We start from the raw sequence: 18728 nt of genomic DNA, 5'->3' as shown, positions 1-18728 counted from the left end.
CCTTCTCTGCAGTCTTTATGGTCACTTGGCTGTACTCCTCACTAACTGCTGAGAACTGTGGAAAAGTTGCAGCTGCTCTCTAACAAACTGCTTCTCCCTGCTTCTCTCTTTCTACCTGCTGACATGTCTGTCTTTGCATTTCTGCCCCTTTGCACATGTCTGTCTGTCTCAATTTCTGTCCCCCTCCCTCTGCTTTCCTCTTTTCTCCCACTGTCGCTGCTGCTGACGCACCTCACCACGCTACTGACAAGGTGAAGCACACTTAACCTTTTTTCACATAAATATCTGGACTGGTCCACTGCTAAAAACAACACAAGTTCCATTTACTAAACCTCAAACTTGGCTGTACATTGCTTTGACTTACATTCATCACCTCCAACTCACAGACTTGCACAGCACTTCCTTAATTTAGATCATTTTTTTACTTTTTTCTTTGTTTCATCAGTATGGATCCTTGTTTTTTGTGTTCTGTTTGATTATTTCTCCTCAGTGGTGTGGTCATGTTTTTATTTTCCATTGTATCTTTTCGATGATTTACCCCTTTGTGTTTTTGTTGTTTTATTTTATTCTCCTGCACCTATCTAGCTGTCCAATGGTTTTGAACACTACAGTCCAGCAAGCTCCCCTTACCATCATAGCAATGGGGGGAGTTTGGGCTCAGGGTCAGGCACCGCCTTCCCTTTCTTCCCTCCTTCCTCTTCATCTTCCACCTCCACTTCCTGCCCCACCCGCTCATGGTCTCGTCCCGCCTCAGCCTTATTGCCTGACTACCCTAACTACTACACGATGGGCACCCCCATGATACCTTCATCACGGGTCCCTAGCTGGAAGGTTTGTTCATCACCACGACCTCAGTGATCACCTTATTCCCATCCCTGTTGTTTGTTTGGCTTTCATATATACAGTGCTTAACAAATTTATTAGACCATCTGTCATATTTGTCTCAGAGACCATCCAGCATCATGAAGTGCTTTAATCTGGACTCTTTCATTTTCAGTGAGCTCTCCACATTTTACCATTTTGATCAGGAATGAGGAATTTCAAACTGAATTCACCCAAATTTGAGCCAGCTCACTGGGCTTCTCTGAAAAGTGAGAAATGAATCAAGCATAACATTCAACCACTAAAACTAATTTTTCTGTTCAGGAATGCAAGTAAATAATTAGAATTTGACATATTAATCAAGAAATAATAATGTGCTTTACTATTTTTTCAGTTTTTTTGTAACTTTGAAAATTCATGGATAACAATAATAATTATATTTTAGCATTAAAAATATCATTTAAACCTTTAACCTTTAAACCTTACTTTGGTTAGTGTTAGGGTGGTCTAATACATTTGTTAAGTATTTTTTATTTTAAATAATCACCTTTCCTATTTTAAACTTGAGAAGTGAAAGCTACTTACTGTAAAATAATGGAAAAGAATTCATCACAGAACCTTCAAACTCTAAGAGAAAAGTACAACCCTGAAAAGTCTGACTGTTTTAGATTTTTACTGTTTAGACCATATCTCTTGAAAGAAATTGGAAACATGAAGAAAATAAGACACTTAATGGTATAATGCAGTTAATTTTTACGGCATATAAAGGTATTAGTAAGGTGATTATTTCCAAATTTCACTAAGGGATCACAAAACGTTGAGGAATTACAGCAAACCCTTTTAAAATAAGAATTAAATGAAAAGATAAGTTAAAAATGGAGAAATTTATGTGTGAAGCTGTCCTCACTACTTCTTGTTCTCTGCACTGGTGTGAGTTTGGTTGGAAAAACCACTTTTGCTATTTTATTACTTCTAAATTACAGAAATATCTTAGCTCTGAGACCTCTACATGTTGGAGGAATTGTGGGTATGATGAGATACCTAAAAATAAAACTGTTTTGGAATAATATCTGAACCATCATGCAACCATGATATCAGACAGTTGTTCCCTTTGGCTTTTTTATTACTTTCGTTGGGTGATTTGCCAGAAAAACTAACGGGATGTAACAGATACCAGTTGTAGACAAATGGGTTTAAATAATCAAGGAATTTTACGTGACGGAGGGTATATACAGTATATCAAGTTTGAATAAAATAAATGAAAGCTAAAATGGACAAGAGGCAACTTTGTGTGAAATTTCTGCTCTGATGATTTTTTTTTCTTGCAGGACTGGGCTAAACCAGGCCCCTATGATCAGCCAATGGTTAACACACTTAGGAGGAAGAAAGACAAAGACAGCCCAGCTGTTGTAGACAGTAATGGTAGTGTGAGTAATGGTAGCATTCCTGGGTCGGCTTCGACCACAGCTCCAGCCTCAGCACCAGCACCATCATCTGCACCAGTGGAGGAGAAGACCAGCATGGCTGCACCTCTCAAGGTTAGTGAAAACAGCTGTTAAAAACTATAAAAAAAGAAGTACAGAATTAAAATTATTACTCTTTTATAATGTAATAAAGTCTGCCTTTGTTCAGCAGCATTCATTTTCCTGTTGTTTTGTTTTGTTTTTTCGTTAAACAACTCATTTAGGTATTACATATATTCATTTTTATTTTTGTTCTTCTTAATTGCTTTTTGGTTGACTTAGACCAGAAGTGAATCGAGACTCTTCAGCGGGAAAACCCCACCAACCTTTGAAACCTTTCCCATGGTTATTGATGCATCTTACTCATACTTGTTGTGGGTTTTAAGTTAGATGAAGAGGAGCTCATTGTGACTGTAGATATTTGGCCCAGTTTTTTGTCTCTACTTTCAACTTAGTGCTTGAAAGTGGTTTTCTGTGACTCATGGCAAACTGCCACAACAAACTAGAATTGCTGGGTGATTCAATTACCTCTTATCTTTGAAATTACCTGGCGGAGCACATGAACTCAGGTCAGACTACAGTGCATGTTATGAATGTCGTCTCTGTTGCTTAAGATTAAGGCAAACTCGCACTGAACTCCCAGCAGGCTGATGTTTTTACAGTCGTGGCATTTAGACCACATGAATCAGCCTCTCAGTACTAATGTTCCCATTTATTGGCATAATTACTTGCACCTAATGATTGTAATGAGTTAAATGAATTGTACTCCAGACAGTCAGACCTTCAGACCTCATTACTGAATGTTTATTTTGCTGCTTGATTGCTCCAGGCCGGGGATATCGAGGCACATGAGGAACTGGCTCTGGCTTTATCTAGAGGTCTTGAGCTGGACACACAGAGGTCCAGTAGAGACTCCATCCAGTGTTCAAGTGGGTACAGCACACAGACCAACACACCCTGCTGCTCTGAGGACACAATACCCTCACAAGGTAGAATACTCAGCTACACTCATCAGACTGCGACATCTCTTTTTATTCTCATGTTGTAATATGCAATAACTTGTTGTGCCGGTACATTTTGACCTCTCTGTTTTTTTTTTTTTTTGTTTTGTTTTTGTTTTTCATTTAGTATCAGACTATGACTATTTCTCCATGGCCGGGGATCAGGAACCTGAGCAGGAGCCGTCTGACTTCGACAAATCCTCTACCATCCCTAGAAACAGTGACATCAGTCAGTCCTACAGACTCATGTTCCAGAGTAAACGGCCAGCCTCTACAGCGGGCCTGCCCAGCATGCACGCTCCTTACCCTGGACAGGGTGCTTACCCTGCAGGGCCGTATCCCTCAACGCCAATCCACACTGGGCCTTATCCTACTACTCCTACAGGTACACACTATTCTGATGTTTTCACTCTGGATAACCACTTTTAAATCTTTTGATTTTGTTTCTATTGTTTTGGCTTATTAATGTTCTCTTATTGCAGGCTCAAGTTCAGGTCAGGCATTTTATTCTGGCTCCCATAATGCCCCTGGCTCCTATTCTTCAGGCCACGGCCCAGTTATTGTCACCCCTGGGGTTGCAACAATCCGTCGCACCCCTTCTTCAAAACCCTCCGCCCGCCGTTCAAGCTCAGTTGTAGGCACTGGTCCCATCCCTATCCGTACTCCTGTCATCCCAGTAAAAATCCCCACAGTGCCTGACACACAGGGAGCTGTAAATGGGAGCAGGAGTGTAGAGGAGACCGGAGGAGGTGGAAATGAAAGCCCAGATTCTCCAACATTTGCAGGGGGCGGGGATACTGGCGCACTGCCTGTGATGTCCTGGAGCGGCCAGGCTACGACTAATCCTCCAGCAGTACCCCAGTCCAACCAGCTGCCCCTGCAGAGTGAAGCCGGGCAGAAGGGAGGAGGAGAGGATGGAGGGGAAGGGTCTGAGGGTGACATGCTGGTAGCCATTCGCAAGGGGGTCAAGCTCAAGCGGACCCTCACCAATGACCGCTCAGCACCTCGTATCCCATGATTATATGACACAAAAAACAGAAGCTTGTGTCATAAAGGAGAGGCCATCCCTTTGTAAAGGCTCTAGTAAGGAAAAGAATTGTGATGTACAGAATCAAAAGGCTCTTATGCTGGAATGAGAAATTAAACACATGGATCATTTCTATTCTGTTCAAATTCGCCATCTTCAGTAACTCAAAACACAAGTTTATACAGAAAATCTGTTGGTCAGGTTTGGTTTTTCGGGGTTTTAATGCCTTAGGAAGTATGTAAAGCCAAGGTGTTAATGTATAGGTTTGAACCTTAAGTGGATCAAGAGCCTGAGCATTTTCCAAAGTCTTAGCACTAACATGGTTTTGTAAATCCAGTCCCCACAGCAGTGTAATGAAAAACAAAAGGATGGTTTTAGTAGTCACTTAACCAGAAGGACTGAGCAGCATTACACCTGAGGAAAGGAAAGACGACTTCCCTCATGTGGTTCCAGTATTTTCCCTGAAGCAGAGGGTTGAGCAGTGTGCATGCCTCTTCTCAGTGTAAATAAACACTGTATCATATGTAAACACTCATTGTTTAGGGAGTGTAGTGTACCATCGTGGGACAGATAAGCATTCCATCTGCCAAGTGGCATTGGCAGAAGGAGTGCAACCAGAAATTCAAGAACCACTCAGCAGCAAGAGAGCAATAATCAGATGGACAAGAAGAAGATGGCTCCAGTGACTTGCATCCCTGGAGGAGGACCTCCTTCTCTAAGAGGCAACACGAAGGCTTCAGGAGGGTGCAGTGTTGTCAAAGCTATTTTATACTCACAAATGATGAGATGTGAGATTTCCACAGAGTCAGTATTGGGAGGTGTGACTAACACAGAGAGCTCAAAGACTTTGTATTGAAGTCAAGAGTTGTACAGAATGACTCAAGTGTTACTGTCTTGTAGCAGTGACATTCAGAGACACTTAAATTTGCATCCTGTTTTGTTTAAGTTGTTTTATTATTTACATTTGTAAATAATTTTGCATGTTGAGGAGTTTGTTGGTGCTTCTCAAGTCTGTGTCTTTGCTGTTTATGTTTCGTTTCCTCCACAGTGCCACAGTCAAAGCTTAACATCTTTCAAAAGGATTTTAGAGAATTGTCATCAAATCTCATCATCAAAATGTGGTTAATATCTTTTTTCTTATTGTTCATTTAATTTAATTTGAAATATCTTACAAGGTGATAATGTTAGAACTCCTCAGTGGCTTGTGTTGTCTTACTAGCCCTTAAATATTCCCTTTTTTTAGTTGCTTTTATCAGCCGCACTGCAACCTGCTGCATATTAGTAACACCTTACTAATAAATGTCAAATGTTCAGGCATACTGTATCAACACGACACATACAAATTACTTATAATACTTAAAGTTTTGTAGAGCTTAATGAGAAAAGTATTTTTTTGAGCTGCAATGTATGCCATTCTTACTTTTTTTCTTGCTGTAATGTTGGATTTCAAGCCTGCATGCTCTGCTCTTTTGATTAATTAGGATTTATCATGTGTCATCTACAATTTCAATCGTACAATTCACATTAAAATCTTTTGTACAATTTAGGTTAAGCATCAACATAGCAGCATTTAAAAGTTTTCTGTTATGGTTTAAGTGATAGGGCTTTTAGAGAAATGAAGCTTTTCCTCAGACTGCAGCATTTAAACACTGAAGCATTTAATTTTCAGGAGGTATAATTTAATCTGTGCTTAGGCACTGTGAGAATATGGCAGCCACAACATATAAAAACTGTAAATGTTACCTAGCTGTGTAAGTTTATCCAGAAACTCACGTTTTTAATTTATTTCTCTCTTCTTGTACCTTAAATGTCTTTTAGTTCTGTACTAATATCTATTTTTATACCTGTATAAAGTATCAGAGTAATGACATATTTCTTCTATCCTTGCATGTTCAGTCAAAGGTTCCTCACTGTCCTGTGACACTTCATTAGGTCTTTTATTTCAAACACATGAAGTGCATACACTGCATTTTTAATCAAGTATAATTAAGTTTAATCATTTGACATTCAGGTAAAAGTTAAGTTATAAAAGGGAGAGGATTGCTTCAGTATTTTGAGTTCAGTCAAAACAGGTACAACTGAGTCATCCTTTTATTATTGGCTTACATAAATTTTTCTCACATTTGGATCAACTGAACTAAAGATGACTAACAGCCTCCCTGTGATTTTAGCTATGACAGGCTATAATCTTTCCCTGAAGATGATTTAAATTCAAATATTTGTTACTCGGTTACAACATTTGTTGTTGTACAGTCTATCTACTCAGCCTCTTGTTTGATCACATCTGAACAAATTGCATGCTGCCCACGTCTCGCCTTTCTGGAACAATCTGACAGAGTTTCCCAAAGACATTTTTAAAATTTAAAAGATTTTTCCCATTTGTTGAATATAATGTAATTGAAAGGTGCAACAAGGTGTAACAAAAGAAGGGATGACTCATCTCATTGTCTGGATCAAACTCAGACTATTTACTGGCAGTAATTAACATTTAAAATACTGTTGAATTAAAACTTTGCAAAATGATACCAATGTGATTTTGTTTGGGGAACTTCAATTTGTGTAATATCAATAGCAATGTTATAAAATATATTGTTTTTGTTTGTTTTCTGACTGTCCATGTCTAAACTTGTATTATAAACTTGTAAGGTCCATATTTAAAATGCTAGCATAACTTTATATGATATCAAAGTTGCCAAATGTCAGTATATCCTATAATAAGTTTATAGTTTATGAAGATTTGAAAGTACACTTTAACTTGGTTTCTTGATTACAATTTTTTCCCCATCAAAAAACATTTTAGTTTTTCCTTTCAGAGGAGAGTTGACCTCTCTGTCCGTCCCTGTACAGTTCAGCAGCCTATGATGCAGTTTGTTTCAGCTGGTACAGAGTATTTTTGTGTAATGACAGCTTTAGCAATACAATAAAAAAACAAATTTTGCTTCGGCTTCTTGACTTCTTTAATGTGCTTGTGTGCAACAGCAGTGAGTTATCAGGATGAACATTTTTGTCCTACAAGCCTCACACATCTTCATTTCATCCCAGATTGTTATTGAATTTTGAGGTAAATATTGCACAGATTTTTAGTCCGTCATCATCTACATATACTGCTCATTACATTTAGGGTCACAGGTCAGGCTTGAGTCGACCCTGGCTGTCATTGGATGATAGGAAGGATACACCCTGGACTGAACCAGTCAATCGCATACAGTATCTATGAAAAGTATTCACACCTTTGGATCTTGTACCCTTTTATTGATCTTATAAATTAATCACAGCAAATACAATTTGCACCTCTTTAATGTCAAGTAAAACAGATTTATACAAAGTGTTTTCAATGAAATAGAACTATGTAATCTGAAATAAGTGACTGCATAAATATGTATCCCCTTTTAAGTGACTTACCCAATTCAATGGTGGTCAAGACAATTGGTACTAGTAGTCTTAGAGAAATAGGGGTCACCTAAGTGCAGTGAATGTGTCTCAAGTGATTGTAGTATAAAGACATCTGTGTCTGGAAGGTCCAGGTACTAGTTAACCTGTATTCCTGGTTACCATTGGACCATGTAGACAAAAGAACGCTACAAGCAACTCAGAAAAAGTTATTGAAAGGTGTAAGTCAGGGGGTGGATAAAACATGCAAGGCATACACCTCGCATCACATCACAAGTCAACAGATGATGTTTTTGATTTTGGCCACCAGAGGGCGTCCTTGCCCGGGCTACACCTACAACAACTTTACAGCTTCACCTTAATAATCCATCACTCCTGTCGTCCTGAGAATACTTGTCTAATCAATAAAAGTAAAACCACAACAATGAATAATACGCTCACACACTGAAGGCTTTGAAGTTAATCAGAAACTGCATAAATGTAATAAATAATGAAACAAGCACCTCTCTCTCTTTTGCCTCCTGTCCAGGCTTCCTTCGAAACTACTGACTTCCACATGGTGTCATATTTTCAGTGGGTGTGGGCTGACCGAAAAGTGGCTGAATAACTCAAATGCCCCACGTGAGCATCAGCAGAGGGAAGGACAGGCACACCCAACACATGCACACCCTTTACAGGGAGATAGAGTCTGTGATTTTAGAGTATGAAAATTGTTTGATTTTTCATTGCCAGCTGAAATAACCATAAAATTTTTTTGCGTATTATTAGTGTATTTTCTCACTTTCTAACTAAAAGAAAGTTCACTTTTGAAATTTTAATCAATAAATAAGGTGTGGCATGTTGAATGGCTTTCCATTTTCTTAACGAAATAAGTAAGATGGAGCTCCCTGCACTTAATTTTCAATTATTTAAAATACCTTTGGTGGAGTATTGATTAAAACCCACACAGATTCACGTAAATTTAAAAAAAAATGTTTGCTCCTCACTTGAATATAGATTACGAAACCTTTTCAGCTGGCTAGAGCTAATAACATAAAAAGTGTATTTTCCCTGTTCTTGCAGGTATGAGTTATAATTCAGCTCCATTGTGCCTCTTCTCCGGCCGTAAGTACGTATGGCAGTGCCGTCAGAGTTACGCACGGGGCGAAGCAGCGCTCCTATTGGAAAGTATTTTCAGGGCTGCTCGTGCCCTCCCATCCGCCTCACACACCATCCTGTCAAACAGAGGTTACACCAGTCGGGATTACGCTAGCAAAAATGTGATTTTGTACAAACCAAACAGCCAGTTAGGTGTCTGAGTGTGCATTTGAGTATCTACTACATCTGAATAAAAGCCGCGTGCGCCGAAGCTGCTGCTGTATTTTCAAGGTTTCCTGTGGAGGTTGTTGGACGGGACAGAGGAGCATCGACTGAGGTACGTCCGATAAGACAAGTTACAGTTTGATTTTTGACATCTTTACATACTTATTGTAAGCCAGATGACACCTATAATGTTACTTGAACCAGTGTAATCGCAAATAACGAGTCTTTGTAGATGTAAGGCCTGTTTTTGCCCTCAAATAACCCGTGCTACCTCCAGATGGAGGATGTGTGGGATGTTTTCATGCATCCGTTTCAGCGATTACTTCAAATTATTACATAAAGCAGCATGCCATTTGTTTACGTGCCAACTCGGCCTGTTGTATTCCCCTCCACTCTCTTCCACCAGGTCCCCGGCTCATAGCTCTACCTCCATCCCAGAGATGCTGCCCTGCCTACGGAGAGCTCTACGGCCCGCCCTCTCTCTGAGAGCCGGGGCTGGGCGAACCACAGCCGGACTAAGCAGTCCCCAAACTCCCGCTATGGCGTCCCCTGTCCGGTGCTCCTCAGAGCCGCCTCTATACATGCTGGTGCAGCGGTGTCACCTGGGCACTCACCCGCTGAAGGAGCCCGTGGAGCCCCTTAACTCACCCCGAGGAGCCAAGGAGTTTATTTACAGCCTTCATCCGTCTGAACGCACCTGCCTGCTGCGGGAGCTGCACAGGTTCGAGTCCATAGCTATAGCGCAAGGTAGGTTATGGTTTTCAGAGTACTTTGTTAAGTGTTTCAGTGGCAGTCACCTGTCATTCAGGGAAATTAAACCTGCAAAATTTTGAAGGTTCGTATGAGAAAGCAGAGCAGATAATGAAGGAAATAGTTTTTTTTTTTTTTTTTTTCAAAATATGATTATAATAGTTTTGGCATTACAGTTGTCATCGTCAGGTCCCAAATAGACATATTTCTCCTGTTTTATTTCCCTGTATGGACAGTGACAGTTTAAGGATTTAGCTTTCATGCATTCTGATTGGATAAGGGACGTTCCATGAGTGCTGATAATGTACATCGATCACTTGTGTTTTCCATAATTCCGTCTCAGCTACTGTAAGTGTATACATTCAGTAAGTTAACATTACAGCAGTCTGTGTTAGTCCTGATTCATGCAGAACCTCTGAATCACAAAACAGCATTTCATTCAACTCCCTGCATCATAAAGTAAAACAAATGTTCTAATGGCTAATTAGCAGCTCTGTGTTGACTGTGGAGATGACTTAAGTAACACAGTGCAGCAGAATGTTTAGGATGCCTGGCAACAGGTCGTCTGAGTTTGGACAAGTCAGGGTTGTCCAAACTATGGCCTGCTGACCAAATGTGGCTTGCAGTCCATTTCCATTAGCCTGCTGCAAATTTTAATGAAATATGGTTGTACTTATTAGTTTCAACACCAGATGGTGCTGCCGTCTTAATTTTATAAACAAACATTTTGAAAAGAAGAATTAGTTTACATAGTTTTTCATGACTAAACTGAGGTGATCATGTAAATGTTGAACATACTGATAAGCAAAACAATGCTACCTTGAATCAAAATGCTCTGATAAAGACAAAGTAGTCAAAAGAAGCACAAACAGTACTCCTTTGCTTTGTTATCTGTTGCATCTCGAAGTCTGACTTGCAAAGATTTTCATGCTTATCATCTCAAGAACCAACACTCCTAAAAAGTTGTGCAGCTATGTACAGTTCTGAGTGTGTAGATGAAGTTCCAGCGTCTCCATTCTCTGCTGTACAGAAGGTTTTTCTCATCTTGACAAGGCTTGTTTGAATGTACGATCTTTCCTATGATGGAGTTTACTAACTTTTAAGGTGATACATCAGCTGAAATAGTTGCAACATAGGCCAAAGTTCCATTTTAAAACTTACACCTACCTCCTAGGTGTAAAATCCTTCATAAATATCATGGTGATCATTTTAAAAGGTGGCAAATCTCAGAGAATGATGAGAGGCTGATGATTTTCTGAGTGATCTGGTGTCAGCAGTGTGTTCTCCATGATCAATAACACTGTTGTTTTCCATGAGTGGAAATATTTCCACAATCTGTTTTAAATTATCTCATCACCACAGAGTGTCAGTGTTGTTATTACCTCCGCCAAGGAGGTTATGTGATCGGCAGGGTTTGTTAGGTTGTATGTTGGTTTGTTAGCAACATAAATCAAAAAGTCATGGACGGATTTTGATGAAATTTTCAGGAAATGTCAAAAATGGCATAAGGAAGAAGTGATTAGATTTTGAGAGTGATCCGGATCACCGTCTGGATCCAGGGTTTTTTTTAAAGGATTCTTTGGGAGATAGGGCTAATGGCAGAGGTCTGCACTCTCCGAGTGCTTTTCTAGTTTTATACAGGCTCTAGGTTTGGACTGTAGGCTTCGGTCATCACCACTGCAAAATGCTTTGACATATTTTTTATCCACACTTTTGGTGCTGTATGAGGATTAATGGAAGAAAGCTTAAATTATTCAGTAACATTAGAGACAATTAGACATTAGAGGCAGACTATAACAAAGTCTGGGTAAAAAAACTGCTTTTCATTGGTAGGTTAAATTAAGTAAAAACATATTGTGAGACAATATTTTGGTTAGATTATGTAAAGCTCTTCTAGTTAAGTTGAACCTGTCACATGTGGTGCAACCAATGACACAACTGAAGTTATGACTGAACTAGTTTCAGCTTAGTTTTTAGAGTGGGCCTTAAACCATAACTTAAGACTGAACCTTTGCATAGCTGGTGTAACAGGCTACAGGTGCAGATCCAGAGGTAGTCAGGCCCCCCCTAAAATCTTAACTAATCTAGTATATCTTAACCTACACAAGATTTTGTCTGATATTGCTTCTGTGGCTAGCTGTATTAAGATGAAGCTACCTGTTACACGAGCTTGAGTGTCTTAGAGGTTTGTGGAAATCTTTGGTGGTTAATATTGGAAAACTGGTTAAAATGTTTTCCCATAAATTATGCCTTAGATTAGGGGTCATTAAGTACATTGGCATGAGGGCCATATTTAGGCTAACAGAAACTCTGGGGGCCAGACTTTCAAATACACAAAAATTAGATAAATATTTTGGTCTGATTGAAATGTTATTGTAGTAGCATTTGTATTTTCTTTCAAAACGCAGGACATATAGTCATTACTAGTGAGATCTATACCTGTTATCTGGCCCCTGAAATATCCCAGAATATGGGCCCTCCCCAGTTGTGATTTAGTACTAGTATTAACTCATTTTTGATACTTTTAACCCCTTTTTGCCTCTCTAACCAAATTTTTGCAAGATTTTAACCCCTTTTGAACCACTTCCCCTGCATGTTTTATCACCTTTGTGCCACTCTTATTTATTTTTGCCACTCTTCTTCTATTTTTGCCACTTTTTAACCACTTTTGATACTTTTTGCCTCCTTAACCCAGTTTTTGCAAGATTTTAACCCATTTAAACCACAGTGTTTTAACCACTTTGTGCCACTCGTCTTCTATTTTTGCCACACTTTAACCCCTTTTCATAACATTCTTGCACTATTTTTTGTCATTTGTAACCAATTTTTGATACTTTTTGCCCAATTTTTCCTTTTTACCAATTTTTGCCACATTTTAACCTTTCACCGCTTTTTCTGCCAGTTTTGTCCCTTTGCCACTCCACAACCCATTTTCACTCTCAAACCTCTTGTCACCACTTTATCTGTCATTTTTGCAGCACTTCTGCCAACCTTACCCCTTTTTTAAATATCTACTAATTATGAGAGTAAATTTCAGTAAAAAAAAATCAAATGTGAAGTCATTCTAAAACTATTTCAATATTGTTTGTAGGATAGATTAAACAGCTGTAGACATTTAAAGCCAAAGGATACTCTTAAAACCACATCATCTTCCATTCCTCCTTTTTCTGAATTTAATGATCTTCTGGGGGCCGGACAGGAAGCTTTGGCGGGCCTGATATTGCCCCCGGGCCGCCAGTTGATGATCAGTGCCATAGATTAATGGAGGACCAATTCCCAGAGTGCAGTTCGGCAGCTGACCCAGACCTCTGATCTATGACCTTTCTGTGACCAAAGACAACAGAATCCATTGGCAGAGATCAATAAAGTGTGTCTCTGCCACTGTAATTATTTCTCAGTTTCTCAGTAGGGAGCAGACCACAGTATAAATCAGTAGCTAAGTCCAATCATGGCTTACACATGAATGGTGGTGTTGCATGCATATCTGTCTCACCTCTTTTCCAGAGATATGTTTGTCAGGTGGTGCTGCTGTAGCTGTGAATATCAGTGATGTTGCCTGTTGTTTAATCCTGTGGAGAAAAGGCAATATGTCACCTCTGCTGGGTGAGCCATTACTTATGACTAAAAATACAGTCTAAATACAACAAAACAGCCAGCTTCCAATTTTATGTGTATGATCCTGTTAAGAAGAAAATTTGCCACATCTCTTTAAAAATCTTCATCACAACATCTAAACATACTAGATCAAGGCCATCACTCTGCAGAATCAGTCTGTCCTCACTTTTCATCGAATGCTTTTAGACTCACGGGCCTGCTGTTCACCCAGGACATTTTGTACAGCGTGTCATGCTGAAAACAAAGCAGTAACTGTTTTAGGTTTTTCAGCTTGCTTTTTGAATGCAGGTCAGAAGAAACCGTTTTGTCTTTGAGCATAAGAACAAGTGTACAAGAAGAGGATGAGGAGCAGGATGGTCCCATGGATGGAGAGAATCAAAAAGGGAAGTGGGTCGATCGATAGTGAGCCAGAGGAAAGGTAGAGAAAGAGACAGACGAGAGACGTGAGTAGTGCTCAAGACACTCTCCAGTACACGAGGTTCTCTCTCCTCCCCCTCTATATTTAACACCAGCAGAAAGATGCACACACTAAAAATGATTTTATAATTTGTCACATCCCTTTCAAATTGTGTGAATATTGGATTTACATAAACAACACTTGAAGCCATTGAAAATAAATGTATCAAAAAAAATTCTGTTGATTAAAAGAAAAATCAGCTCCATTAAACTGAGCCATATAATCGTGGATTAAGAACACATTTCTGCAGGGGAGTTTCGGCAGAGTCTTGTTTACTGTAGAGTCTCATGATGGATAAATGGTTCTCATCTGGTGGGACACCCTGTAGGTGAGCCTCAAATCCCTCTGATTCAACAAGCTTTAAAGTCAAAACAATCCCTTAAATCTCTTGACTCCAACTTTGACCAACTTTGACACCAGGATCGTTGAGACCATATAGCACCAGCTTGCTGAATTTTGAACATGAATGTATCAGTTGCTATGTATAAAATGAAACAAGTTAGCGGTTTATCCACAGTTCACAGAATTCGAGGCAAGAAGCAGATCATGTGTGAATCACTCCAGACTGCCAGTGTTATGGTTCTTATGAAAGTAGAAGCAGAATGCTGTTTGGTTTGTGGATTTACATGTTTATTTGGAAAACAGGAAGCTGGGGAGAGTATTGTTTCAGATATTGGTCAGCGTTTAAAGAGGCCAGTGTTTCTGAGCTTGTAAACATCATTCAGTAATTGTAAGCCTGCGTGATATGAGAAAAATGTGCAATCAAATTGTACTTTAACATCTAAGAGTAAAAAGTATCCATAATGCAAGGTTTGAAGACCTATCTGCTGTTCGTTGTATGCTAAACAAAACTTGTGTCTGCAAAATGATTCTTCAGAATTCAGACAGGATTTTTTTCTTACTTAACTGGCACCAATTAATCTGAGGGCAGCTGATAGCTGGTCATAGCTCATCATTAAAAGTGCATAAAAATGAAGTGACAGAGCCATTGCACCAAGCCTCCTCCTAACAGCTGAAATGTAAGCATGCTGAGTGAGAGAGCGTGGCTTGTTAACACAAATTAGTGCTGTAGTGATTAAAACAGTTATCAGTTATAGGCTTTGTAGTTAATTGATCGCAATTAACTGCATATATTGATAATATGGGTGGGACTGCATTAAAGGTATCATAATAATAGTAATAAAATGATCAGAAAGAAAGTGCTTCTGAATGGTGTCAGAGCCTTTTTCAAGCTTTTGATACAGTTAAAGGAGAGAATTTATATTTTACTGACGGCATTACACATTAATACATTTATGATGTAGTTTGGATGCACCCTATTGTCTCTCTTTATGGGTGTGTTTGTGCTTCTTGCTAAAGGTAAAGAGGTACAAGAGGAGAGAAGAGACCGAGGGCAGATTGTCCACCTATCAGTCAATCTTAGATAGTGACAATCTCAGATAGTGACATCAAAGTATGATTAATCTGCATACTTTTTTTAAAATTTGCATCATTTTTCTGTAATTAATCAATACATTTTTAATGGCACTACATAAAATAAATTATTTCTTATTTATCAGAAGAAAGTGAATCGTCACTACAGCGCCACATATTCAGGGTTTTTCACAGACATATATGGGGCAGTCAGCTTGTGGGAATAAGTGCTGAGCCAATGGGGTCAAAAAAGCATGGCCTCCTGGTTCATTGAACAAATTGAGGCGCTCGGGTCCTCCCCCAGGAAATTTTTAGCATCCAACACTTAATTCCCCGCAATCTGGTTGAACATTTAGTCAACATGGTGATTAAATTAAGTTAAAGGAGGCCATAGTTGTAAACTATTAATCAGTAAAAAATCAGTGACTTCATGTATGAAGTTGACATTTTTGCTTGATCTGATCTCTTATTTTTGACACATGCACTTTAAAAATAAGAGGTTTAATAATGTAAAAAAAAAAACATAGTCTCATGACAGTGTGTTTACTGCTTTAAATACTAAAATAAAGAAATATCAGAGTCCAAAACCTCGGTCAAACATAACATAACAGACAAACATGAGATATATAAATAATTTTACTACAAATAAAGATGTACAGTGCCTATAAAAAGTATCCACCCCCTTGGATGTTTTACCCTTCTATAGAGTTTATAAATCAGTCATGGTCAATATAATTTGGCTTTTTTGACCCAAAAATATACAAAAACCTCTTTAAAATCAAAGCGAAAAACAGATTTCTACAAACTAGTGTCGATTCATAAAAAATATGTAATGTAAAATAGATAACTGCATAAATATTCTCCCCCTTCAAGTCAGTAATTAGTGGATGCACCCTTGGCTGCAATCACAGCACTGAGTCTGTATGCAAAGGTCTCAAAGGGGGTTGGGCATGAACAGCCCTCTTCAAGTACTGCCACAGATTCTCTATTAGATAGAGGTCTGGGCTTTGACTTGCCCACTCCAGAACCTTCACCTTGTTGTCATTAAACCATATCTGTGTAGCTTTCTCTGTATGTTTTGGGTCATGGTCTTGCAGGAAGATAAATCTTTCCCCACGCCGCAGACTGAAAAAAGATTGTCCTCCAGGATTTTCCTATATTTTGCTACTGTCATGATCTATGTTCTGATTCTTGTGTTTTTCCTGTGTTTTACTGGTATATTTTCATGTTTCTAAGGTTTAGTTTCCCTGTGTTTCATGTTTAGTTTTACATTCCCTGTGTTTCATGTTTAGTTTTTTCCCTGTGTTTCATGTTTAGTTTATTCCCTGTGTTTCATGTTTAGTTTTACATTCCCTGTGTTTGTATTTGCTTCCTTGCTCCCTCCTAGTGTCTCATGTTTGATTCTCTTCCTGGTCCAGTGTTCTTGTGTATTGCGAAATGTTCCATGTTTCCTGTTTTATTTTGAAGTTGCCTTTCCTTGTATGTGATTCCAGTTTACTTCCTGCTCCAGTTTCCCTCCTCTGTGATTACCCTCACTAGTTTCACCTGATTCTCATTATCCACACCTCTCTCCCCTTGTGCAATCACTCCCTGTGTATTTAAGTTCTGTGTTTCTCCCTGTCCTTTGTCAGTTCGTCAAATGTAAATCCCCGTGTTTCTCCTCATGCTGCTCCAGTGTTTTTTGCTTTGTTTCATGGACTTTGATTTTTGGTTTCTAGTCTTTTTAGTTTCCAGTAAGTTCTTTTGTTTAATTTAATCAGTCATTTGAGTTATCTGCAATTTGGGTCCTTCGCCTTTTGTTTTTTGGATTTTTGCCGTATGACAGCTACATTCATCTTACCCTCTTTCTTTACAAGCCTTCCAGGGCTGTCGAGAAGCATCCCCACATCATGATACTGCCACCACTGTGCTTCACAGAGTCAATGGTGCGACTATGGTGATGTGCAATGTTAGGTGTTTGTGAAACAGTGTCTTGTCTGATGGCCAGAAAGCATCATTTTGGTCTCATCAGACCAAAGAACTTTCACTTCACTTGACCATGGAGTCTCCTACATGTGTCTTGGTGAACTTTTGTTGAGATTCAATACGTTTTCTTCAACAGTTGCTTTCTCTTTGCCACTCTCCCATAAAGCTTTGACTGCTGAAGAACCAAGGGAACAGTTGTATGCAGAGTATCTCCCATCTCAGCTGCCGAAGCCTTTAACTCCATCATAGCAGTCATAGGTGTCTTGGTCGCCTCTCTTACTAGTTTTTTCTCGCACAGTCACTCAGTTTGGACTGCCTGATCCAGGTAGAATTACACATGTGCCATATTCCTTCCATTTCTTGATGATTGTTTTAACTGAACTCCAGGGGATGTTCGGTGTTGTTTTATCAGGCGATCCGTGTTTCACTAATTGTGAGACTACTAGCACCAATTGGCTGGACGTCTGTTGTCCATTTGACTTCACAGGCTTAATTCAAGTACACCTCTGACTGTGTGGCAGTTTGAGTTCACACTTTGCAAAGGCAGACTAGACAAACACAATTTTTATACGCATTGTAATTCACTCTGCATAATCCTGCATCACAAACATACAGAAAATTATCCGGGGGATTGAAGCGTGCTGCTGTTACTGACACTATGTGGGATGGTATTGATCCACAGCAGTAATTCACCATCCTACATGTATGCTAATTCAGGCCAGTAATAATTCCACTGACTGATAGCATCTTTATTTTTTGTGTGGTAATTTAAGCAGTGATAATTAAAACTAAATGTTGTAATCACAGCTTTTCAGTGTCATCTAACTGTTATGTTGCTAAACTGCTGTATTATTGACTTGTTTGTAACTGTGTGTGCTAATTATTTCATGATTAAACCCTCTTTAATTCCAGCATGGTCATTCTAGGGAGTAAACTATTTCCTACAGGGCACAGAAGCAATTAACTTCTATTGTTTTTTTCAAGAAAAGCTACCACTCCCCTATCTCTCTCACTCCCCATGTGTATTCAACTACGGGGGAATTGTCAGCATGCCATCATTATGAGGCGTTTCAATGAGATCCTCCATACCACCCATCTTGATAGAACATCATTATTTTGTGTCCGATGTGGATGACTGCTTCCTGGCCACATGCTGCGACTCTTCCCTTGTGTGATGCAATATCAACACTGAGCAAGCAGCGTGAAATCCCTCATCTGCCTCACAGTAAAGGCTTTACACTGCAAAAAGGAGTGCATCTCTTTTATTTATTCATTTTCTCAGGCAGAAATGCTTGCATGAAGTTGTTGCAAAATATCAGAAATTATCTTTTTAAAGCAGGTAGCATGGCACGAAAACTGAGTGTTGTTTGGGACATTTTAGGCCAGATTCAGAAGCTTCTTTCCCATCCTGGGCTTTAATATTGTTTGGCATTACTAGATTGATTCAGTGCTCACATTGTAGAGCATAAAGTGAGCCAATGTGCTGATGTGACTGTTCTCAGAGGACAGATTCAGCTCTTCTG

General features: G+C 39.2%; 2 protein-coding genes across 5 annotated transcripts in view; both read left to right on the top strand.

The window, feature by feature from the left end:
- The window catches only part of LOC121513342 (protein MTSS 1-like), a 66163-nt gene extending 58912 nt beyond the window's left edge, over positions 1–7251 (top strand). For all 4 annotated transcript variants that reach the window (XM_041793032.1, XM_041793030.1, XM_041793031.1 and 1 more), the window contains 5 exons: positions 586–831; positions 2151–2360; positions 3115–3274; positions 3414–3671; positions 3769–7251. In XM_041793032.1, coding sequence (XP_041648966.1) covers positions 586–831; positions 2151–2360; positions 3115–3274; positions 3414–3671; positions 3769–4304 — 1410 coding nt within the window. In that variant the 3' untranslated portion in view covers positions 4305–7251. The remainder of the gene's footprint in view (positions 1–585; positions 832–2150; positions 2361–3114; positions 3275–3413; positions 3672–3768) is intronic.
- A 1662-nt stretch (positions 7252–8913) lies between these two features.
- The window catches only part of LOC121512981 (transmembrane protein 65-like), a 71666-nt gene continuing 61851 nt past the window's right edge, over positions 8914–18728 (top strand). Inside the window, exons 1-2 of the mRNA XM_041792426.1 lie at positions 8914–9117; positions 9412–9752. Of these exons, the coding sequence (XP_041648360.1) occupies positions 9446–9752 (307 nt within the window). The 5' untranslated portion in view covers positions 8914–9117; positions 9412–9445. The remainder of the gene's footprint in view (positions 9118–9411; positions 9753–18728) is intronic.

This window comes from Cheilinus undulatus, linkage group 8 (genome assembly GCF_018320785.1).
Source record: "Cheilinus undulatus linkage group 8, ASM1832078v1, whole genome shotgun sequence".
NCBI lineage: Eukaryota > Metazoa > Chordata > Actinopteri > Labriformes > Labridae > Cheilinus > Cheilinus undulatus.
The sequence above is the reverse complement of the archived record's forward strand: the minus strand, read 5'-3'. Positions and strand labels throughout refer to the sequence as shown.